Genomic DNA, 25,587 nt, shown 5'->3' on the forward strand with positions numbered 1-25,587 from the left:
CCCACACCTAATAACCCAGTGAGTGGGTTATTACAGTGCTGAGTGGGTTGTTGAGGTCACTTGGAGCCATACAGGTAGGTAACCAAAGTGAATGAAACACAATAGCAATGGACAGAAGTATTTCTGAGGCCAGATTTATTTGGGAAATGAGGTATGTTGCCTTTTTTGGGTCTGACGTTGACCTGGCAACTGCTTACTGGTGGCCCTCGTTTTGTCAAGTATTTATTGGTCTTCTTCATCCCTCCTTGCTGAAAAACCCCGGGAGAGAAACTAGAGTTTTCTAATGCTGTTTGTTTTCTGTTTCCTCTGTGTTTTGGTTCATCTCAAGTTCAAGAATAATGTCTACATTTTTCTAGGAAATGGTAGCTTTCATGATCTGTTAATGGGGAGGGAGAAGGGATAATGATTTGTCTACAGAACAAGAGCAACTGGCAAGTTCTTAATGAGTAGGGTGGAAAGGATGAGGAGTTTGGATTCAGAAATAGCTATAGGATGGAATGCCAATTCCTTTTAGCACCTGAATTTTTCATGTCATTTTATTGATAGCCAGCTATAAATAAAAAATCTTATGTTCTTAATAATTATGCTACACTGCCCTTAACTAAGGCCTTCAGATTAATTCATTCTTGAGGTCTAACTTGATTATTTACAAACTTCTTTACAAACTTCTACACAGTTAAGCACACTAACATGGGATCCAGGGCTTAAAAGCAAACACATGTAGTACAAATCCAACTGTGAGAATTTTCTATATCTGTCATGAGTTTGCTTACCAGTCAGAATGTTGCTAGAAATCAGTTTCTGACATCAGACCTATGATAAAATCCCTGCCTCTTAGCTCTGTGTCCTTGAAAAAATTACTTAAGCTCTCTGTGTCCTATTTTACTCATTTAGAAAAGGAAATTAATAATACCAAATTTGTGGGGCTGTAAAATTAGCATCAAAGTGACCACTAAATCAAAACGTTACTCAATTTCTCATTCCCTGCAAACGACTCTCTTCCCCACTTCATAGCCAAACTTACTGAAAGAATTGTCCTCACATGCTTGCTCCATTTCCTTCCCTCTTCCTTTCCTCTTCAACCTCCTCCAACCTATTTTCTGTTCCAAACCTGATCATGTGTTCTTTGCCCCCAAACCTAATGTCCTCTTCTCATATCCCTTATCTTAGTGAAGGGCTCAACCATCTGATCCGGTGATGCACTTATGATGCCTCCCTCTTCCTCCATATTCAGTCCATTTCTAAATTCTGACTAAAGTTTTGCATTTAAATATCTCATAAATCCAGCCTTTTTTCTCCATCTCTACCATCCCCTGCCTAGTCTCCCACAAGAGATTCTTACATGGTCTACTCCCATCCACCCCACCATCTGTGCATTCATTTCCCCACCACCAGTGTGTCTCTCCTTTGTGATGAGTTCTCTCTTTGTTCATTTGACCATTTGGTTAATTCTAATCTCCTTCACCAGAACATAAGCTCCATTCTATTCTTCATACCTAAATTCAAGCCCAGCATTCAGGTAGGGCTAAGTAAATATTTGTGGAGTGAATAAAGCACCTGCCACATAATATGCACTACTTAAATGGGAGTTCCCATTGCTGTCCTTGTCATTGTTGTCATCACCATCATCACGAGGTGATTTTTTAATATAAATACTGTTACCTCTTCCAATTATAGCTAACTAAACAATAGTGTCTTTAAATCTGCTTGACCTATGGAAGTTCTCTGAACTTTTTGCATTTGACTCTAGCACACTCAGAATTGTCATTGCTCTAATACTGAGACAAAAAGATATAAGAAGTTCAGAGAATAGGTTTGTCTTCCTGCTTTTCAGAGTGATTGCCTTTCTTCTCTTTCTGTAAATAATATGTGTATTGTTACCTAATACTGCATTAAAGAGTCACCCCCAAACTTGACAACTTTCAAAAAATAAACATCTCACCGTTTCTGTGTGTCAGGAATCGGGGTAGGGGTGAGGGGGCAGCATAGCTGGGTCCTCTGGAGCAGGGTCTCTCAAGGCTGCCGTTGAGTTATGCAAAAACTCAACTTGGGGGAGGACCTGCTTCCAAGCTCACTCATGTGGCTGTTGGCAGGCTCAGGTTCTCGCTGGCTTTTGACTGGAAATCAAGCCTTGTCCACATGGGCTGCTCTCCAGGGCTTCTCATAGCATTGCAGCTTGCTTCCCCCGGGGGGGCTCTGAGAGAGAGCGAGAAATGGTGAGCAAGAAGGAAGGCACATCCAATTGGTAAATTAATCTCAGAAGTGACATCCCATCACTTTTATGGTGTTCTCTTCATTAGAAATAAGTCATTGGATCTATCCACACTCGAGGAGATGGAATTACATAATGGGGTGAATATCAGGAAGTGAGGATCACTGGGAGTTGTCTTAGATAGAAGTTGCCTAAGCGAGAGGTGACTTTGTTCTCTCTAGGCAGGAGCCTGGCTTTCACTTGATTCTTTTAAGCCTTTTCTCCTTTGGGAATCATGGGTAGCATATCCATCAGGGCCACAATGCCTTGTCACACATCTCTTTCAAAAAAAGGAAGAAAGAGGGGAGGAGGGGGGTGGGGCAGGTTCTGCTAAAAATAGCTCCTAATATAAACAATTTTAATTGTCATTGCACATTGTGCATTAACACTTAATCATGGAGATAACCCCAATTACTGATATTGGCTTGTCTGAGCATCAGTTTCCTGATGACTTATTTTATAGCTTCCTAATGAATATATTAAAAATAGAACTCGAGAACTAATAGATACAAAATGTGTATATTTAGATTCTGGTTTTCTTTCCCTCCCTGCACCCCCACCCCCCACTGCGCACAGAGGTTTTAGTGCTGATTTGAGATTCTGAAACTTCATCTATTTTATCTTCATGTATCTATATCCAGTGTTTGCCATCTAACTTTGATATCAATCTCTCAGCAGCCATTAAACCACCTTCTAATTGACTGAGTTATCTATCATTCATCACACATTCTCTTACATCACACGCCATAAGAGGAAAAGGGAAATACCTGTGTTTAGGAGAGGTTTGTGGAAAGTCCTTGGAAAATGAATGCACATAGATGTCCTCGTTTCAGGCAGAGCTGAATGAAGGATTTGTAGAGGGAACTTTACTAAGCAGACCTGCAGCTGTATGACTGCTATCTCCACCTTTCGTTTCCTTGTGCAGATTGTTTCCCAGAGGAAGCTGTCCAAATCCTTGCTGAAGCATGGGAACACGGCCGGGAAGTCCTCCATCACGGTAAGCCACCCTATGCAACCATCTGCCAGGTGCCCGGGTGGAGCTGGCTGGGGCAAACCAGACTTGTGCAAAGCAGACCCCGTGGCTATTGGGAGCTGATGCCACTTCTTTCTTTCTTTTTTTTTCCCTCCGCCTGTCAATACAATTTTGACCTTTTCATCCCTGGGGGAAAGGGGTAAAAAAAGGATCTGAAAGTAAAGCCATTTACTTTTACTAAGCACTTCTGCAATTGCAATATAGGTTTTAGTGGAGAACAGCGATGGAGTCATTGAGCTCAGTAAGAACATGGAATTGTGTGGGGTTTTCACATCATCAAAACTACCTATCCCTGCCTCTCATTTTTCGAAGAATTACAAATTTGCTCTAATCTCATTTAGTCCAAGGTTTGATTTGTTACTTCAAGACCAGAGAGCCCAGCATTCAACTCTCTTTTTTAATATAACAGTTTGGAGCTGTGCTGTCCTATTTGGTAGTCTGAGCCACGTGTGATTATTTGAGCTTACGTACAATTATTTAAAATTAAATAAAAGCAGGTATTCATTGCTTAGTCCCACAAGCCACATACGAAGTGCACAATAGTTACACGTGGCTGGCAGCTACTATTTTGGACAGTGCAGATTATAGAAACTTTCTGTGCGTGCAGAATGTTCTATGGGCAATGCGGGGAGCACTTCTAAATAAAACCTTACATATTCCTATATTTGAAACGTTGACATCTTGTATTAGAGCCTTTGAGAAAGGCAGAGAAAGCAGTCTAGCCAGTTAGCTATGCGAACCTAAATTGCTATGGAGATAAATTGCCAGGAGGCAAGCCTTCTGAGTTTCTTTGAACATTTCTCTTTAACTTAAAAGTGACTGATTGATTTTTTGTTAATGTAAGCCACTTTTTAAAGGAAAAAGTCCTAAGAATTCCTACTGGTGAAAGTTATGACCATTCTTATAATAACTTACCTGAATTTGTTGCTTAAATATTCGAAATGATGCAGTCATGCCAAAGCTTTCTCTTGACTGCCATGCTCACTGATGAACAAATGGTTCGAATGGCTTGGAAGACCCCCTGGGTACTCCAAAAAGCCAGGGACCCAAGGCTCATTCCCCAAGCCCACACACTCAGAGAAGCCTCAGGTGGTGGGCCAGGTGTGTGATTCGCCATGGGTCTCTCTCATGGAACAAAACCTCACCTTGCCACCTTTTTCTCTAAGGTATCTTGGAGATTTTCTTCCTACCCACATCCCAGAGAAACTTTATCTTTTTAATTTTAAATAATTAAATACTTCTCTTAATCTTGGGTCTTTGGATCAAAACAAAGGCTCTCTTAGCTTTTGGAAAATTCTTGAAAATATGTGCAATTTTTCCTTAGCTTCTGCAGATGAAGATCATAACTTCCATTGTGTTTCCAAAGGTGTCTGTTAAAGACCACAAAACAGTTAAAGACCACTGCTCAAGTGGAGTGTAAGAGGCATGAAGGTGACAAGGTACAAAAGAGGACCAAATGGAAAATCTACCTAGGATGGTTTCTGGTTTACCAAAAAAATTATTGAGTTTTTACTCTTTATCTGGACTCACGTTTCCTACTTCGTAGGTAAAGTTTTGGGCTTTAATATTAGGTGTAAAATAAAATTTTCCAGAGGCTAACGATGTGAACCCAACTTATAATGGAAAAGTTGAGCTCAGATAAAATGGAGATATAATTGAATTAAAGCTCAGTGGCTTGACATAAGCAATTTGAGGAGGGTATCTATGTCCCACACCTCTAAATGCCTGGTGAAGTCCCAAACATTATTTATGAATGGTTGAACATATCTATAACTAGACAGTTCCTAGATTTTTGTCATTATTGTTTTTCTCCTGTTTTTCCACCAATTTATATTCCCAGGCTTTGAGAGTCACTGACTATTAAATATTGGAAAGCAACTTATTATGAAAGAGGCTCTTAGGTAATATATTTTCACTTATACCAAAGTCTCTGTCAGGAATTTTGTTCTTGAGAGTTAAGGACTCTCTCTCTCTCTCTCTCTCTCTCTCTCTCTCTCTCTCTCTCTCTCTCTCTCTCTCTCTCTCTCTCTTTCTCCCCAGGGGGAGTCTTTTATGAAAAATAGGAATTAGCCTGGCAGGCGTGGCTCAGTGGTTGAACATTGACCTATGAACTAGGAGGTCACGGTTCGATTCCCGGTCAGGGCATATGCCTGGATTTCAGGCTCAATCCCCAGTGTGGGGAGTGCAGGAGGCAGCCAATAAATGATTCTCTCTCATCATTGATATTTCTGTCTCTCTTTCCCTCTGCCTTCCTCTCTGAAGTCAATTAAAAAAGAAAATAGGAATTAGAACATTTTTTCGATGGCCATATAATCATTGGTTTAGAAAGGACATAGAGACTGGTTTATTTCCCTATTCCTTTTTGGTCTAAAAACAGTGGGGAAATGTTACTGCTCCTCCTTATTTGCAACTTTCCAAAGGGAAATAATATATATATATATTATTTATGGATGTGCCATCCAATGTTCTTTCTAACTGCTGCTCCAAATTGTCTCTTCTTCCAGCCTACACCCCATCAGTTGTGTTGTCATGCTGAGCATAAATGAAATCTGGTTATCTACTATTGTTTATTCTAAGGAGTTGCCTTAAACACCTGGAAATGCTGTGCCATGTTTACTAGCATTGTAGAAAACTCCTTTCCCAGCATCAGTCTTTGTTGATTTTGAACCAAATATGAGCTAAATTTGTTCATGAATTCCTGGGCTGATTGGTCCAACCGTTACTGCAGCTGATGCATGCTTTTTCCTTTAGGTGATTGCTGAAGAACTATCTGGCAATGATGACTATGTTGAACTTGCATTCAACGCGAGGAAATTGGATGACAAGGTAAAGTGTTTGGCATTAACCTTACTGAAGGAAGTAATAAAGCCAGCTCACAAAGTTTAATCAGATTTTCCCCTATAGCTATTTTTTTCCCCTTTCAGCCTACATTATTAAACAGATCAGAGATTTCAGAGAGGTCTGCAAAGTAAGATTTTCCCCAAATTGTGAATTAGTTAATGAGATAGAAGAGAGACTACAATTAAATCAGGAAATTTTTATTACACTAAGACTTCATTTGTTGCCCTAGCTAGTTTGGCTCAGTGGATAGAGCGTCCGCCTGTGGACTGAAGGGTCCCAGGTTTGATTCTGGCCAAGGGCACATGCCTGGGTTTCAGACTCGATCCCCAGTAGGGGGCGTGCAGGAGGCAGCTGATCAATGATTCTCTCTCATCATTGATGTTTCCATCTCTCTCTATCCCTCTCCCTTCTTCTCTAAAATCAATAAAAATAGTTTTTTTAAAAAGATTTCATTTGTTCCCAAATGCCACAGCTCAGATATGCATGGGTAAATATGATTTAACCCCATTGGTAGGGGCATTTTAAAGGAAAGGAAGAAATGGAAAAGGGAAGAAAAGTGACATTTATTAAGCACCTATATTTGCCAGGGTTAAGAGCTTTGCATGTGTTATCACATTCATTCATTCTTATAACTTCCAGGCAACAGATATTGTTAACACTGTTTTGCAAATGAGGAAACAGATTCAAAGATATGTTAGTTCAGATAATCCAAGACAAGATTAAATATACAAGGATTTTGTTAGGAGACATGCCTGTGTAGGGAACATAGGGAGGAAGTCTGGGAGAGCTGACAGACCACGATGCAAGTCTGACCATGAGTAAAGGAGAGAGGGAAGGAAGGGCGGGCAGTGTCCTGGAATGCCATGCAGTCCAAGGAAGGTTCAGCAAGGGGGCCTAGAGCCAAAATTGGCCAGCAAGTTCAGTAGTCTTAACATGCAGGTTATCCTGGAATCCAGGTAAGATAGGGTGTTATAAGGGGAAGGAATCTGATCTATTCAGCTTCAGACTTTAGGATCATTTTTAAAAGGCCAAGTTTAACTGAAGTTGTATGCATTTTACTGAGTGTAACTGTTGAACCAAGATCTTCACTTATCTGACCCATTCCTTATTTAATAGGTAAACCAGGCCAGTTCATCTTAACATGGATAAGCAGTTAAGACTTTGTTGAACTGGGAAGCAATTCCATCAAAACAAGGTTTATATCCCAAAATGTGTTTCCAAGTATTTGGTATGAGGTTTAAAAACACATACCTCACCCGGCTGGCGTGGCTCAGTGGTTAAGCATCGACCTTTGAACCAGGAGATCACAGTTCTATTCCTGGTTGGGCATAAGACCAAGTTGTGGGCTCAGTCTCCGGTGTGGGGTATGCAGGAGGCAGCCAATCAATGATTTTCTTCCTTATCATTGATGTTTTTATCTCTCTCTCCATCTCCCTTCCTCTCTGAAATCAATATATATATTTAAAAAAAAAACCTCTTCCCTCAAGAGGACCATAAGAACTAGACCCTTAAGATCAGTCATGTTTACTCTTTTTTTAAAATTTTTTGATGGATATTATTATTACCATTTCAATAATGGGGAAACTGTAGACTCAGCAGGGATAGAGAAGTTGTTCAAGATCACATTACTAGTAAATGACCAATCTGGGATTAAAATCCAGTTCTGTTGGCCTCTTTACACTATATCTTCTTAAATGTCAGTGAGCATCTCTGTAATAGAGGCTTCAGAGCAATAACTATGAATTTTTTCAGGGGTATTGGCAGAGTCTTTTTTTTTTAATTTAAATTCTTTATTGTTTAAAGTATTACATAAGTCTCTCCCCCCCGCCCACCCATTGACCTCTTCCCGGCCAACCCCATCCCCCAGCACATGCCCTCACCCTCCCACCTCCCCACCCCCACCCCCATCTGTGTCCATTAGTTATGCATGCATACAAGTCCTTTGGTTGAGTCATGTTTACTCGTATACTTCTAGTTCATAGAGTTAGTTCTTGGCCTCCTTCACTCTACACGCAGTCACTGGCTGGGAGCATTCCATGGGAAGCCTGGCCTTGGTGCAAGTGCAGGGTGAGAACTGCAAGCATGTAGCATGCGAGGGGTCTACAAAGTATGTTCCCGTGACCACCACATCCTGCTAATCAGTGGTTAAACTGAGATTTCAGTTTCATGTCTGCCTCACTGTCATCTGTATTCTTTCTATTATATCTCACTTCTCCCACCCAATCACAATCCATGTTAGTCTTTCATACAAAAAAAAAAGTTTACAGTCTCCACTTCTTTTAAAAAGGGGGTGGGGGGTGTCCTCACCATATATTTATCATTTCCCTTCAACCATATCCTGAATCAGAAAACACATCACATTCATAACTGTATTCACAAAGGGCTCCGTTTTCCTAGAGTACAACTAGAGAAGATGGGATTTTGGGGTGTGGCACCACTTTTCCAAATGATTGCTTACAGGCATTAGGATGAAGAGGGTAAAGCAGTATCTTAAGCAATTTCCTAAACTCTTAAGCAGAAGCTTATATCCTGGTATATCTCATTCACTTTCACCTGCAAAAATACTCTGCCCATTTATGCATTTATTAACTCACTCTTTCCTTTGTTCATTTATTCACTTATTCATCAGTCATTTACCAAACCTTCGTTGCATGCTTGTTATGCATCAAGTAATAGGAAAAAGACATACTTTAACCACTCTCCCAGCCACAACCTACAATTCACCATCTAAGTGAAACATAAATTTAAACAATAAATGATATAATAATACTGTAGCCATGACAGGATGTGCTAAGTGATGTATAACCCAAGTGCCCTGAAAAGGGTAATTCATTCTTCCTGGGGACATCAGGAAAGACTTTATCCTTGTGAATGAATTATATTTTAATTCATTTAGTATCTTGAGTGCATTGTGTGAAACACACAACCGCTACCTTTTTTTTAAAAAAAAAATATATTTTATTGATTTTTTACAGAGAGGAAGGGAGAGGGATAGATAGTTAGAAACATCGATGAGAGAGAAACACCAATCAGCTGCCTCCTGGGGATGTGCCCGCAACCAAGGTACATGCCCTTGACTGGAATCAAACCTGAGACCTTTCAGTCTGCAGGCTGACGCTCTATCCACTGAGCCAAACTGGTCAGGGCACAACTGCTACCTTTTGACATTAGCATGAACTTGGTGCTGAGAACCACAGTGTGCATTGATATCAATTGGGTATAAGCTTTTAACCTTCACTTTCTTGGAACCATTATGCTCTTTCTCCCTATCATATCCCCACATTTCAGAATAATTCACCAACTGCTTTGTAGTGTCTTCCCAGGAACCATTATAATCCATGGAGTCAGTGTGTAGCAGTGTTACACTACTCATAATGGCTTATAATGGCTTCTTTCCACTTAGTAGTCTCTTAAGAACCACTAATTTGTCCTCTGACTTATGTCACAGCGCAAGGAGACTTTCAGGTTTGTTAGTGGACGGATTGACTCTAAGGTGTTTGAAGTTTCCTTTCATTCAAATGAGCACTGCTCATAAAACTGGAAGAGTCCCGATGTAGCATTTAATATGGTTCGAGATGGCCATTCCCACCCTTGACTGTGCAGATTATCCAGGACCATGGTCACTGTTGCGCCTCATTGCCCCAGTGCTGTAGACCCAGGTCCTTTATAAAGTGGTGGTATCCTGCCCAGACTCCTTAGTATCCAGCAAGGAGCAGGCCCTGTTCAGAACCAAGCAGAAGCCATTGCTTCCATTTGGACTGGAAGGTGAATAGTCTTAGGTGAAAAGAGGGCAAGTTGTAGAATTTAAGAAACAAGATGATGCCATGAAGATCATCTCATACAACCTCTTTGGGAAATAAAGGCTCTGATTTGCTTGATGACAAAGACACTATTACTGCTCTGGTTAGCTATTGCTGTATAACAAAACCACGTCAAAACCCAGTGACTTAAATTAATAACTCTTTTATTGTATACCATGATTTTGAGAGCCAGAAATTCAGGCAGGGTTCATCTGGATAACTCTTCTGCTCCTAGTGATGTTGGCAGAAGTCACTCATGGAGGAGCTTATCTGGAGTGCCCACTGTAGCTTCCTCACATGCCTGGCACATGAAATGGCCAAAAGGCTGGGCTCAGCTCCGTTGTTCAGCTAGAGTGCCTACATGGTGGTCTTTGGATGGTCACACTTCCTACATGATGCCTGGCTTTTTTCAGAGGGAGCATGCAAGAAAATGAGGCAGAAGCTGTGTGGCTTTTTGACATAGCCTTGGAAGTCATCCTTCATCACTTCTGCTATGTTGTATTGGTTATAAGAGGGCCGAGAGGCCATCCCAGAGTCAAGGAGAGGGGAGTTAGACTCCATGCCTTGGTGAGGGGGTAGCAAAGTCATATTGTAGAAAACATATAAATAGCCAAAGCCGGTTTGGCTCAGTGGACAGAGCGTCAGCCTGCGGACTGAGGGGTCCCAGGTTCGATTCCGGTCAAGGGCATGTAACTTGGTTGCGGGCACATCCCCAGTGGGAGGTGTGCAGGAAGCGGCTGATCGATGTTTCTCTCTCATCGATGTTTCTGACTATCTATCCCTCTTCCTTCCTCTCTGTAAAAAATCAATAAAATATATTTAAAAAAAAAAAAAAAAGAAAACATATAAATAGTGGACATTGTGATGGCCACCTATGGAAAATGCAATCTGCCACAGTGCTTTTGTCACCAATCCAGAATAAGATAGTATAATTATTTCATGTCACAGCTGGGAAAGTAGTTCCCAGAGGTCCTCAAGGAGAACCTCCTTCTAGCTTTTAGCATTAAGTGATGTTCTAGCTGCCTACATGTTAGCGGTTGAGCTTATCTATTCATTGAGAAAATATATCATGACTAAAAGCCACTGAAACACATAAAGCTCTTAATATTTGTTAATAAGTATCATGAGAGCAACTGCTTTCTAGGTACATTTGGAAAGTTGCAGTATGACTATGTGGAGGAAATATGCTATATTCATGCTATATGCTGAATTAGATGTGTTTGCGGAGGGAACACAACTTATTTTTATTTATCTGTCTATTTTAGGATTTCTTCAGTAAATCTGACCCATTTCTGGAAATATTTCGTATGAATGATGATGCAACTCAGCAGCTTGTACACCGAACTGAGGTAATAACTATGCCATCTCATCTCCTAAGATGATAAATTGACCTGTTTTGAGAAAACCCTTACATTTCTTAATGTCTGTAGCTATGCATTCATACATAAGTCCTCATTGTTCTCAAGAGGACTCTTTATCCTCAGTTTAGATTATTAGAAGAGAAGACCCTCTCTCATCCAAATTTTTCATTATTTTATTAGTAATACAAATATAAATACTAGGTAACATTTAATGAAGGTGACTAGGCGCCAAACGTTGTACTAAGTGATTTTATACGCATTATTTTATCTACTTCTCACAACAATCCTTTGACATGCTTATTATTACCCTCATTTTGCAGTTGGATAAACTGAACTTTTGGGAGGTCAGGTCACTTTCCCAGTTCTCGCAGTTAACAAGGGGTACAGCTGAAGTTTGAATTGAGTTTGTTTGATCCTGAGCTTCACTGTAACTTGGAAAGGCAATCTACTTCCCCAGGGAAAGTTGATACACTGGACTGATATCAAGCCTCTCATGTGAACAGCAGCCTTCCTCAGCAGCCACTGGGTCTATCTGCATGTCCCTCTCCGCTCCCCTCCTCTTTCTCCATGTGTCTCCAAACCTTATGCCTCTCTGTCCAACCCCCCACTACCCACTACTGCGTACACTCAACAACCAACCCCAATCTCTACTTTTTATTTTATTTATAAGCCAGTTCCAAGAGAGATTCTGTAGGAGTGAGAAGTGCATTGATAAGGAGGAAGTGGGGTAATTTTTGACGATTGACTTGGAGCTGAGAGAAGACTGTGTTGTCCTCACCAGTGGTAGCGTAAAGGAAGAAGGAACCCTCGTGACTCGTACGATAAGAGTGGAGGTGCCATGTTCTCACTACCCTACACTGGAAATCCAGTTCCATTTTCCTGAAGTAACAGAGTTGCAAGTAGCACTGGGGGAACAGAACATGGCTTACTTAAAGTAGACAAGTATTAAATAGTGTTGAATGGCCTAGTCTGTGGATACCATCGAATGCATACTTGGCATTTCATAAAATGGGTTTAATAAAACAATGAATAAATGAATGGAGTTGAGTATAGATAGTGTGTCCACTACAAGTTATAGCACAAAGTGATGCTCTGGAACTTAATCCCGGGGGAATAGACTGAGGTGCAACTGGGATAGTTTCACCCCCACTGAATAGAATCGTTTCACACATAAGGATTCCTTTGGTGGCACAGACTTTTCAGGAGAAGTAAATAGACTTTGGGGAGGACCAGAAGTGGTATCCACTCAAGCTTTTGCTGTAGTCAGTGAATGGAGGCTTTAAAGTGCAGGGAGAACAGGGATGGATGGTATACTGTTGGCCTTCTCTCACAAGATCCTTTTCTCCTTTGCTCCTCACAGCATTTCTCTTCTCATTGTTGATTTTGTTAAATCCTCCTAGTCCCAATAATCTCTAGAACTTCCCCCAATAACCCATTGCTGAGGGGTTCCTGGAGTCTCACAAGAAATGTGACTATAAACTTCTCTAGTGAGTCAAGCAACATAACATAGTTGTGTGTTTTTTTTGTGGGCACACACACACGCACATTTTTCATTTCAGAGGAAATTTCTAGTTGAAATTTTGATTTGCTACTGAGTTTTTCAAAACTGTTGCAATAAGACATCTTTACTCCTTAGTATCTATACTAATAAAAGGGTAATATGCTAATTAGAGCAGACGTCTTCCAGATGTCCTTCCAAAGCCTCAGCGGCTCCCTGAGGCTCAGGCAAGCCGCGGATGGCGGCTGCTGCTGCTGCCCAGGTGGCTGCCTGGGGCCAGGCAGTGGCAGCAGTAGAGCGTGATGGGGGCATCGCCTTCCCCTGATCGGCCTGGTTGCTTCCTATGGAGAGAGGCCAGAGGCAGCAGCAGTGACGCCAGGGTGATGGGGGGGTTGCCTTCCCCTGATCGGCTGGTTGCCTCCCACAGGGAGCAGGCCTAAGCCATCGGTAGGACATCCCCTGAGGGCTCTCAGACTGTGAGAGGGGGCGGGCCGGGCTGAGGGACCTCCCCCCAGTGCACAAATTTTTGTGCACTGGGCCTCTAATTTTTCCATAAAGGTGAGAATTTTGACCTAACCCAGATAATTTTATCTAACTTTTCTCATCACTATCACTTTGATAATCCCCAGGGTATTGAAGCTTAAGACAAAGTCACACAGGAACAATATTTTTCTATTTCAATGCATTAAGAGAAATTTAATAATGAGCCAATGATATAATGAATAATTCATAGTTATATTAAGGATTCCAGTAGAAGAGAGAATCACTTATAAAATAATTATGTTATTTGGATAGAGAATTAATTTTTTATAGTGATAAGATTTCTGCTAACTAATAACTTCATGGGAAGAAAAATCAATATGACAATTTTATTTAAGTTCATTTTATATCCCCTAGAGAAGTGGTTTCATGCATCAGAATCACCTGGAGGGGAGGGCTACCCTCCAGACTTTCTGTCCATAGGTCTGGGTGGAACCTAGAAATTCACCTGAGGATATTTTTTCCAATGATTTCTAGAGAGAGTGGAAGAAAAGGAGGAGAGAGAGAGAGAGAGAGACAGAGAGAGAGAGAGAGAGAGAGAGAGAGAGAGAGAGAGAAACATTGATGTGAGAGAGACATGTCTATTGGTTGCCTCCCCCATGTGCTCCTACCATGGCTGGGGAACCTGTAACCGAGGTACGTGCCCTTGATTGGGAATCGAACCTGCAACCCTTCAGTCCACAGGCAAACACTCTAACCACTGAGCAAAACTTAGCCAGAACTAGAAATTTGCATTTTTAACAAGTTCCCAGGTGATAGAACCACTGCTGATTCAGGAATAGTCTTAGGCACAGAACAGGTACTCATACATTCTAAAACAAATGGAATTATTTGAATCATAATGATGACACGATAAGACTTGACACATGTGGAATTTTGGGCAGAGTTTAGCCAAATTCATGATTAGTAAGCTGCTTTTAAATGTGTTTCACTATTTAATAGACTTAGTTTATGACACTGAAGATCTGAAGATCAGCCCTGTGTCTGTCTTCCTAGGATAGTTAGTGTAAATATGCTCCTGGGATTTTTCTTCTAGAAACTTCTGACCTGTAAACTGATCTAACTCAAACTCATGGATTACCAAAGACCATTTAATTCTTTAGCAGTAGAATTGTCCTGCCACACACACACACATACACACACACACACCAATAGTCTTTGCCTATGCTGACCTCAATAAAAGAGAACTTATGTCATAGGACCAACCATCCTACAGAAGAGGGGATGTTTTATCAGAGGCCAGAGGTAGCCCCACCTCATTAATCCCAATCCCTTTTGATATAGAATGAGACATCCTCAGTATCCACAAACTACACAGTATTACTGTCCTTATTCTTGATATGACAGCCAGGCCAGTGATCGCAGGAGTTCTGCCCATACTGACCCACTTAGTGGACACCCTTAAAAGACTTACTACTCTAGGTTTTCATTAAGTCACCTGGTCCAAACAATTGTCCTTTTCAAAGTGCCACAAGGCACCTCTAGCATTATTTTATGTTTAAATGTGAAAATGTCAAACATTTTCTCTCCCACCTACCACTCCTCTATTTTTTCTTCTCAGGTTGTGATGAATAACTTAAGCCCAGCCTGGAAATCATTCAAAGTATCAGTAAATTCCCTATGCAGTGGAGATCCAGACCGTCGGCTAAAGGTCAGAATTCTATGTCTGATAATGCAATTTTTGTGTATTTAACCCTCTTCTTCCTCCTCAAGTGAATGTTGGCAAATCCAAAATTTTCTGTGCCATTTAACCAAATCCCTTAGCATCTTTTTTGAAAAAGCAGGGGCAATTTCTTCTGCAAGAGTCATTGAAGCTCAATGAGATAGCCCAAGATAAATCCCAACTTTGTTATGTCACGAGGCAAATCTTACAGCTTCTCAGAGATAAACTATGGCAATAACTTCAGAATTATTAATGGGGGATTATTAAGAACACAAATATTGCTGTATTGATTATCTACTGTTGCATAATGAACTACTAAAAAATTTAGTAGCTTAAAATAACAACCATTTATTTAGCTTGAAAGTCTGTGCTTTGGCAAGTTGAGTTCATCTAGGAGGTTCTTCTGTTGGTCTTGCTTGGACTCCCTCACATATTTGTAGCCTGCTGCACATGAGCAGGGAGGCTCTGCTTCTGGGTGTACCTGGCTGTCATCTGGAATGGTTGGGGTAGTTGGGCCATTTGTCTCTCATCATCCAGCAGGCTAGGTTGGCCTTATACACGGCACAACCTTAGGGTTCCAAAAGACCAAGAACAGAAGCTGTGAGGTATCTTGAGGCTTAGTCTTAGAACTCATATATGGTCAATTCCTCCACATTCTATTGGCCAAAGCAAGTCACATGGCCATCCCAGATTCAAGGGATGAAATGGGAAACAGACTCCACATTTTGGTGGGAGGAGCTGCCCATCAAGCAGACTTACCATTCACTTCAGCTTCACCAGGGCATTTTCTCCGTGTGAGCAAACCACAGGGCAGACAGCAGTCAGAAGGTTGCTGGGATAGCCTGAAAGCAAAGCCAGGGATGCTGCATAATGGTGATGGCTAATGGCTACAGACTCTAAAAGTTTGCCATGTCTGTATAGGAATATAGGTTCATTAGGCAAACTAAACATTTATGGTCTTTCAGGGCACCTAGTCCCATGGAAAGTAGCCATTGCCAATGTTCTCCGTCTTCGGAACGTTATATTTTCTTCCCTATTTTGGCCCACAAATCTTCCTTCTCTCTCTCTCTCTCCCCACCACTGGGTCATTCTGAAGCAAATGAGGACAGACTCATCCCTTAGGCACAACAAGCATATAATGCCAGGACCCATGATACTTTTTGGACTCTACAAAAATGTTTTAATTGCTCTTAAAATCAGAAGGAAAAAAAATGAACTTGTAAGATTGAAGAAAATGTTTTAATTTTTTTCTCACATCAGAAAACAATGACATTTTTAGGATCCCAAAATATATTATGGTGACTGGGGGCTCATAAAGGCAGAAGTGTCTGGGAACAACAAAAGTCATGATGTGCCTTACACCCCGGGCATCATATCATTTCATCCAAAAATACTTCAGTATGTATCTCTAAAGGGTAAGGAATCTTTCTGTTAACATAACCACAAACCCATTATCATATCCAAGAATATGAACTAAGCTTCCTATTAATCAAATATTTTGTCACTATTCACATGTGACTGATTGTTTAATTTATTAAAATGTTTAGTTTTTCTTGAATTGGGATCTAAACATGGTTCAAACATTACATTCGACTGAAATATCTCTGAGGTCTCATGATCTATTCTTTGCCTCTTCCTCTTTTTTTTCTTGCAGTTTACTTATTGAAGAAACAAGGTTGGTTTGTTCTGTAGCATTTCTCACATTCTACATTCCCTTTAACAGCTAGTTAGAACCTAATCAGCTTCAGGATCCCTCGTCTAGCAACAATGCTTTATAAGTAATGGTGCTTTGTTATGGTGTTAGTCATGGAGGAACATTGCCTATATTCATCATTTTGTTACGGCTTCCAAAATGGTTTTTTCCCAATTCTACCATTGCTTTGTTATTTATTATTTAGAGTTCTTCTGTAAAGAAAGACTTTTAATAACTATTTGGTTTGCTGAGGTGTGGTTTGTACACAAAAGGCAGAAACATGGTTTATTTGTCCTTTTTTCCTTTTTCACTAGTTTTCAGAATAACAAGTAACTTACCCAGCAATCTCTATAGTGAGGTCCCTCAATATTATTAAGAATTCATGGGTTTTTAATATATTTGATTATTCCAGTTATTATTATTCCTTTGAAAACTGTAATTGTCCAATATTTAACCAAAGAAAATTCCTTCAAGTTGGCTCTTGGGTTCTTTTGCTATAAGCTTAATAGTGTTTAATAGTTTCCTTGCTTTCCGGTATGAATTTTTTAAAGTCATAAGCTTTAAATCCTTTTGCTTTATAAGTTATATTTCTCAATAGCTGGTGAGTCATATTTTAAAATCTTGAAAGAATTCTTCTCCAGACTTAAACCTCTACCTCATAAAACTACCAGGTTCATTTGTTTCACTTTGCTTTCAGTTTTTAGGATTTATTTTTACAATTTGCATATTGTTTTATATTTTTATAACATTTCACATGATTCTAAAGTCAAAGCTACAAAACAAGGTGTATTCAGGAAAGTTTAGCTCTCACTCCTGTCTTTCTTTCTTTTTGCCCTCTTCCCTTATAGGTAATCATTTTGTAGTGCATTTTAATATATGGTAGAGCTAGCCCCTCCCACTTCTGTATTCCTTGTCTTTTAAGGGTTTTCCTGGATATTTAGCTTGTTTGTTCTTTCCATTTAGCTTTATAAGCAACTTGTACCAGAAGAAGAAAAAAAAGCTTGCTGGTATTTTTATTGGGATTGCAAAGGAAATATTTTTTTAATATTGAGTCTTTCCATCCCAGAATATAGAATGCCTTGCCATTTATTCGTGTGTCCTTGTGTTTTGCATGAGGGCTTAAGGTTTTTCTCTTATAGGTTTGGAATGTTTATTTTTAAGTTTATGCCTAGCTAATTTTTTCCCTTTCTCTCTCTCTCTTGTCCTTTAATTTGCTATTGTAAATTGCATCTTCCATTATACATTCTAAGTAACTGTTATTTGTGTACTGTACATAAAAGCTATTGAATTGTTTTCTTAAATTTTTGTTTTATAAAGTTCTATTATTATTTATGGTAATTTTCTGTTAAATTTTTTGGAGATTTCCAAATATATAATTACGTTATCTGGAAGTGGAAACTTTCCCCCTACTTACTTAACTAAGGGCTCTAGTTATTTCTCTTTAATTGTGTGGACCATTACCATGTCAAATAGTAGTGGAGATAGAAGGCATCCTTGTCTTAATCATCACTATAGTGGAAAATCCTATAGTGCTTCCCATTAATTTTTTATAGTAGATCTGAAGGTATCAGAGACTTGGAGCTTTCTAAGCCACATCTACTGAGCCTCAAATACATGTGGTAGCATTCAGAGAGGATTCTTATTTGTTTTGATTACCCAAAGACAGCACTGCAACTGAGTGAAAGACATTGCACTGCTTCCTAAGTTTATATTTAATCTTAACTATTTAATGAAATTGACCATGCTTTTTCCATGACATATTCGAATCTTTGTCAAAATCATAATTTTATTTATTACTAACCATACTGTGAGGTAGGTTCCATTGTCTTAATTCTACAGGTGAAGAAACTGAGGGTCAAAACCCTATGCAGTCAAATGCCAAATTTAATGCTTTTTATTGAATTGTGCTGCCTCTATTTTGTTATATTTATTAGAAAATAAATCATCCTGATAAAACACATCCCTTTACTCTTACCCAACCAGAATGCTTATTTATCATCATCCTAATATTTAACAGAAACAAGACTTTTTTCTATGTAACATTTTATAAAGTCTAGAAAACTGTCAATTACTTAACATACCACTAAGGGGGAAAAAATACTCTCAAACTTATAGCACATTGCTTTCTTATCAATGTCTGGCCGATAAGAAAATAAATATGTGCCTCATAGATTCTATGAAATATGGTATTAATCGTTTCCTTTTATTTGACCAATGAATTATTAATGCCCATTACATATTCTTTAGGAGGCAATACTGGTATTCAGAATAAGTTCTTCCAGACTGGGGCCTTGAGGAAGAGGGTAAGAAGGCACCATCAGCCTAGTACTATGGGAAAATGCCATTCCAGAATAATCTAGACAAACACCCAAACACCATATAAGCACCGTGAGGCCATTTCCTAATTAGAGAAGGAGACAGGATGCCTGATAAACTCTGTGGGGGAATGTCTCCAAGTTACCTGTATGGTTTGAATTCTCCTCTAATACTCTCCCCATAGAATTTATCAGGCATCCACTAAGTATGAATGATAGAGAGTAGTTGCCTTGAAGAGGGATCTAGGGTGATGAGGACCAGTTGTTTCTGTGTCAACCTGCCCCCAGGAGAGAGGCCCAGGGTGTAATGGGATGGGCACAAGCAAGACCAGGCAGAAGGAAGTAACAGAAGAGAAGGAGAATCAGGTTCCCAAAGTTAAAGCCAAGGTGGTAAGACTCAGGAGGCCATGAAGGAGTAAGAGGGACAGGTCTAAAGCAACCGACAAATGACATTTGCACCCATGATTTGTCTTCCTCATTCTGTATGCCTTCCCTCTTTTGCAGCCATGTCTTGTTGATTTGAACTAGCCACATTCACTAGCTCATTTCTGACACCCCCAAAGGGGAATTCCTGGCCAATCAGAAAAGTGTGCTATGGGATTAGAATCCCAGACCCCAGTGGTCCTAGAATCTTCATTTCAATAATTTTCCTGAGCAATGCTGGTGCAGGTCGTTTGCCAAGCACACATTGAGAAACACTGTCTTTCTAATGATTCTCTGACACCAGCTGACTTGCTAGTGCCTCTCTTAAGTAATTCAGTATTTTTTCTGCCATCTTACTGCAATGCTAAGTGCATATGTATGTATACATTCTGCCCTTCCTCCTTTAGGAAACCCTTAGCATTTGTACTTTGCTTACATCAGCTATCTGTATCCTCGCTTCTCTTGTGTGACCAGGACATCTTAAATTGAAATCATATGTTCTCTACAAATTCATTATCTTTGCTTTGAACTCGTTGACACATTCTTGCCAAATGGGTTTGATTCCTGGAATGTGTTCTTGGAGTTTGTGTTCAACCTTCCCCCTTTATTCCCAACCCCATGTGATTACTAACTCCTGGACCCCTGAGTGCCTCTTATTTTGCCTCTGGTCCTTAGGATTTAGTTACCATACTTGTTTTCTTTCTCTTTCGTTCCGATTTTCTGTAATAAGCCTTCTGGCTCAAACTGCTTGCAAAGGAAGAAACCTCACCCCAGTTCCAACCCCCAGATCTCAGTCCTTGACATTGGCCACAATTTAGACCCATAATTCCCTCAAACCCATAGAAAGGGGTTCATCATTACATACCCCATTGGTTACATTAGCATTCCTGATTCTTGTTACAAAACACTGGAAATTGGAATTGAGGGGTTCATTGTTAAGTATACTCAGTATTATTGAAAACACCTGTAATAAAGAACCTACCCTAGCCCTACCCAGTTTGGCTCAGTGGATAGAGCGTCAGCCTGCAGACTGAGGGGTCCCAGGTTCAATTCCAGTCAAGGGCACGTACCTTGGTTTTGGGCACATCCCCAGTGCGGGGGGGGGGGGGGGGGTGCAGGAGGCAGCTGATCGATGTCTCTTTCTCATCGATGTTTCTGACTCTCTATCCCTCTCCCTTCCTCTCTGTAAAAAAATCAATAAAATATAATTTAAAAAAAAAAAAAGAACCTACCTAGGCTCAGGCAGTTGAAAGCAAGTTCAAAAACTGATGGTTGGTGTGGAAAAATGGTGGTGGAATAAACAAACGTGTCCCGAGCCTTGTCCCGGAGCAGATAGAAAGAACAGCTGAGGGTCACACCGGGAGTGTCTGTTGGAAAGTTAAGGGACAGCTATACTCCAGGAGAAGGTGGGGGACTGCTGGATGGGGCTCCCCTGACCTGGCAGCCTTCACTGCTGCTGGGTTCCCTCCTGGAGCCACTGGCTGGGATGCGCAGACTGCGCCATCTTGAAGGGGAAAGTGGATGTTATCGGAAGCCTGAAAATCTACAATGGTGGCACCCACCGAGCAGCTGTGAATCCCAGAGCACCAGTCCCCAATTGGCGCAAACACGCAGATTCAGAGGAGCTCTACACTCTACCATGGAAAGGTCAGATTTTGCCTAGGATAAGGTGAGGTCTCTGGTCCCGGCAGGACAGAGAAACGCGCGCACTGCGGGAGCTGGAGGACCGGGGGAAGTCTGCACCTAGAAAAATCCGTGACTGTTGGGGCTGGCGTGATCCGTGATGTGGAAGGGGGTCCTCAGAGCTGCTAACAGAGGGGATCTCTAAAAAGCAACCCATTTTGATCTGACACAGAAGGACAGCCTAAAATTTTTAAAAGTGTGCCGGCTGCTTGGACACAAGGGGGAAAGGGGGATTGCACAGGCTTGCGCACAGACCCGGAGTTTGCACACTCGCGCTTTCTCCTCTTTGAATCCTTGCTTCTGATTACTGAGCCCAATACATAAGATCACCCAGTTGGGGACACCCTAGGACAGTGGTCGGCAAACTCATTAGTCAACAGAGCCAAATATCAACAGTACAACGATTGAAATTTCTTTTGAGAGCCAAATTTTTTAAACTTAAACTTCTTCTAACGCCACTTCTTCAAAATAGACTCGCCCAGGCTGTGGTATTTTGTGGAAGAGCCACACTCAAGGGGCCAAAGAGCCGCATGTGGCTCGCGAGCTGCAGTTTGCCAACCACTGCCCTAGGAGACTGCAGGGGAAAGTTGTTTTTCTAGAACCTGGGGATCAGAGCAGGGAGTGACCATCAGAGAACCAGCTCTGGGGCAGCCCACTCCCACAAACCGGTATTGAGTGCCACAGGGAAAGCAGGATCTAAGCACAGGCTAGAGAGGACCTATAGACCCGGAGGTCAACCCAGAAACACTGCCACCCAGGGGATGAATCACAAATTGACTCTTGTGTAAACACAAATAAAGGAATACAAGAAAGTAAGACACACTGCTTGCTTAAAAATCAGGACTGGCTTACAACACTGAGGAGCAGTGGAACACAGGGAACTGCAATACTGTCCTGACTGGGAAACAGGCGTGCCAAACACAACAATAGAGGAAGTGAATGACCTTCACTACTGCACATTTTATTTTTATTTTTATTTTTTTATTATTTTTTTTCTTTTTCATCTTTTACTTAAGAAACTAATTTTTTTTCTTTTTTCCTCACTTGATTTTACCTTTCTAATGATTACATTTTTATTTTCAATCAGTATTATTACTACTACTATTTTACCTTTTTTTAAAAAAAAAAGTGTCATTTTATTTTCTCTTTATTTGACTTTGAGATTAGTGTTCTACATTCTATTTTCATCTTTCCTTTAGCATCATTCTACTCTATCTCAACTTTACCTTTATGCCATCACTCTCTTCCTAACTTTTGCCCTTTTGTTGTCCTGTTCCTCTTACCCTTTTCCTACTTTAGATTTTCCCTATTCTTTCTTTTTACCCCCTGTTAAAATTTCACCCTACTTATATATCTAATTTCCAATCCCCTGCTCCAAGTTCATACACACCTCTCTCTTCTCTGTCTTCACTATCCAAAAAATTGTTTTTCTCTCTGTCCTTTTGTTGTTGTTTATTTGAATGTTGATTGTATTGATTTTTATGCTTGTTTGTGAGATCGTTTTGCTTATTCTTTTTCTTGTTTTGTTTTTTTGTTTGCTTTGTTTTTGTTTGTTTTTTTGCATCTGTTTTTCCTCACCTCGCTTGATATTAATTGTTGTTTGTAGTTTGTATTCATCTCCAGGTACTTGTTGCTGGCATTTGCTGGGATTAGTGGCTGTTCTATTGGAGTTTTCTCCCCATATATATAGTTTGTTGCTGCTGGCATTTGCTGGGATTAGTGGCTGTTCTATTAGAGTTTTCTCCCCATATATATATTTTGTTGCTGCTGGCATTTGCTGGGATTAGTGGCTGTTCTATTGGAGTTTTCTCCCCATATATATAGTTTGTTGACCTTTTCTTTCTTATTCTCTTCCTTTTCTCTCTTACTTTTTTTTTCCTTTTCCCAATTTCATTTGGACACTCCTTTTTTTCTTTTTTCTTTTTTTCTCTTCTTCTTTCTCTCCTATCCCCTAATTTGCCTTTCTCTGGTGGTCACCTTTATTTGGGGTTATTAATATTGTGAATACATTTCTGTTCAGTGCCTTGTGTGTTGTACCTGGTTGTGTTGTATTTTGTGCCTTTAAATCAACGCAGGAGAGAGAGAACTACATAACTAGACACCTGGAGAAGAGAGACAATGGGGAGATAAAGAAACAGCCCGCATATGAAAGAAAAGCAGGCATCACCAGAAAAGAAAGTAAACGAAATGGAGGCAAGCAACCTGCCAGAGAAAGAATTCAGAGAAATGTTCATAAGGTGGCTGAAAAGAATGGAAGACAAATTCGACAATACGAGTAAGAACCAAGAGGAAATGAAGAAGAAACAAGAAGAAATGAAAAATGACATCACTGCTGTAAAGAACTCAATAGAAAGCATCAAGAGTAGACTAGAAGAAGCAGAGCACCACATCAGTGAGCTAGAAGACAAGGTAGGAAAAAATACCCAAGTAGAGCAGCTTCTAGAAAAAAAAAATTAAAAAGCAGGAGGAGAGCCTAAGGGAACTTTGTCACAACATGAAACAAAACAACATCTGCATAATAGCAGTTCCAGAAGGAGAGGAAACTGAGCAAGGAATAAAAAACCTCTTTGAAGACATAATGACAAAAAACTTCCCTGATATAGGGAAGAAAAAACCCACACAAACCCAAGAAATTCATGGAGTCACAAGCAAAATGAATCCCAAAAGACCAACGCCAAGGCACATTATAATTTAATTGGCAAACACCAACAACAAAGTAAGAATCTTAAAAGTGGCCAGAGAGAGACAGAAAGTTACATACAAAGGAACCCCCATCAGACTAGCAACTGATTTCTCAACAGAAACTCATCAGGCCAGAAGGGAATGGAATGAAATATACAAAGTCATGCAAAGTAAGGGTCTGAATCCAAGAATACTGTACCCAGCCTGGCTATCAATCAAAATTGAATGTGAAATCAGGAGTTTCACAGACAAAAAAGGACTAAGGGAATTTATTACCACCAAACCAGCAATGCAAGAAATGCTAAAGAGTCTGCTGTAAAAAAAAAAGAAATAGGGATCGAAGAAGGAACACAGGGGTAAAGAATAAAAATGGCGACAAATAAGTACCTATCAGTAATAACTTTAAATGTAAATGGATTAAATGCCCCAATCAAAAGACAGGGTAACGGATTAGATAAGAAAACACAACCCATATATCTGCTGTCTACAAGAAACCCACCTCAGAAAAAAAGACGCACACAGACTGAGAGTGAAGGGATGGAAAAAGGTTTTCCAGGCGAATGGAAATGAAAAAAAAAAGCTGAGGTAGCAATACTTATATCTGACAAATTAGATCTCAAAGTGAAGGACATAACAAGAAATAAGGAAGGCCACTTCATAATACTAAAGGGAGCAATCCAACAAGAAAAAATAACTCTGGTAAACATATACGCACCCAATACAGGAGCACCCAAATACATAAAAAAAACTCCTGGAGGATATCAAAGGAGAGATTGACAGCAATACAATTGTAGTAGGAGACTTTAATACCCCACTATCACCATTGGACAAATCCTCTAAACAAAAAATCAGCAAAGAAACATCAATCCTAAATGACTCATTAGACCAGATGGAATTAATTGACATCTTCAGAACATTTCACCCCAATGCCACAGAATATACATTCTTCTCAAGTGCACATGGGTCATTCTCAAAGATAGACCATATGTTGGGTCATAGGCAAAGTCTCTTTAAATTCAAGAAGATATAAATCATATCAAGCATCTTCTCAGATCACAGTGGCATAAAAATGGAAATCAACTACAATAAAAACAATCCATAAAAATCAAACACATGGAGACTAAATAGCATGCTATTAAACACTGACTGGGTTACCAGAGAGCTCAAGGAAGAAATAAAAAGCATCATGGTAACAAATGACAATGAAAACACAACAATCCAAAATCTATGGGACACAGCAAAAGCAGTCTTGAGAGGGAAGTTCATAGCTCTAAAAGCCTACTGCAAAAAACAAGAAACAATGGTAATAAATTACCTAACCCTACAACTCAAAGAGTTAGAAAAAGAGCAACAAGAAAAGCCCAGTGTAAGCAGAAGGAAGGAAATAATAAAGATCAGAGCAGAGATAAACGACATTAAGACACACAAAAAAAAAAACAATACAAAAGATCAACAAAACCAAGAGCTGGTTCTTTGAAAGGATAAACAAGATTGATGAACCTCTAGCCAGGCTCACCAAGAAGCAAAGAGAGAGGACCCAAAAAAACAAAATCAGAAATGAAAGAAGTGAAATAACAACAGACCCCACTGAAATACAAAGGATTGTTAAAAAAATACTATGAACTGCCCTAACCGGTTTGGCTCAGTGGATAGAGCGTCAGCCTGCAGACTCAAGGGTCCCAGGTTCAATTCCGTCCAAGGGCATGTACCTTGGTTGCAGGCACATACCCAGTGGGGAATGTGCAGAAGGCAGCTGATCGATGTTTCTCTCTCATCGATGTTTCTGACTCTCTATCCTTCTCCC

General features: G+C 40.2%; 1 protein-coding gene across 6 annotated transcripts in view; it reads left to right on the plus strand.

Moving 5' to 3' along the window:
- The window catches only part of CPNE4 (copine 4), a 390,994-nt gene that overhangs the window by 266,617 nt on the left and 98,790 nt on the right, over positions 1 to 25,587 (plus strand). For all 6 annotated transcript variants that reach the window (XM_080674014.1, XM_080674010.1, XM_080674012.1 and 3 more), the window contains 4 exons: positions 3,177 to 3,248; positions 6,036 to 6,110; positions 11,191 to 11,274; positions 14,886 to 14,975. In XM_080674014.1, the coding sequence (XP_080530140.1) occupies positions 3,177 to 3,248; positions 6,036 to 6,110; positions 11,191 to 11,274; positions 14,886 to 14,975 (321 nt within the window). The remainder of the gene's footprint in view (positions 1 to 3,176; positions 3,249 to 6,035; positions 6,111 to 11,190; positions 11,275 to 14,885; positions 14,976 to 25,587) is intronic.

The sequence above is a fragment of the Plecotus auritus genome, assembly GCF_963455305.1.
Source record: "Plecotus auritus genome assembly, chromosome: 6".
Classification (NCBI taxonomy): domain Eukaryota; kingdom Metazoa; phylum Chordata; class Mammalia; order Chiroptera; family Vespertilionidae; genus Plecotus; species Plecotus auritus.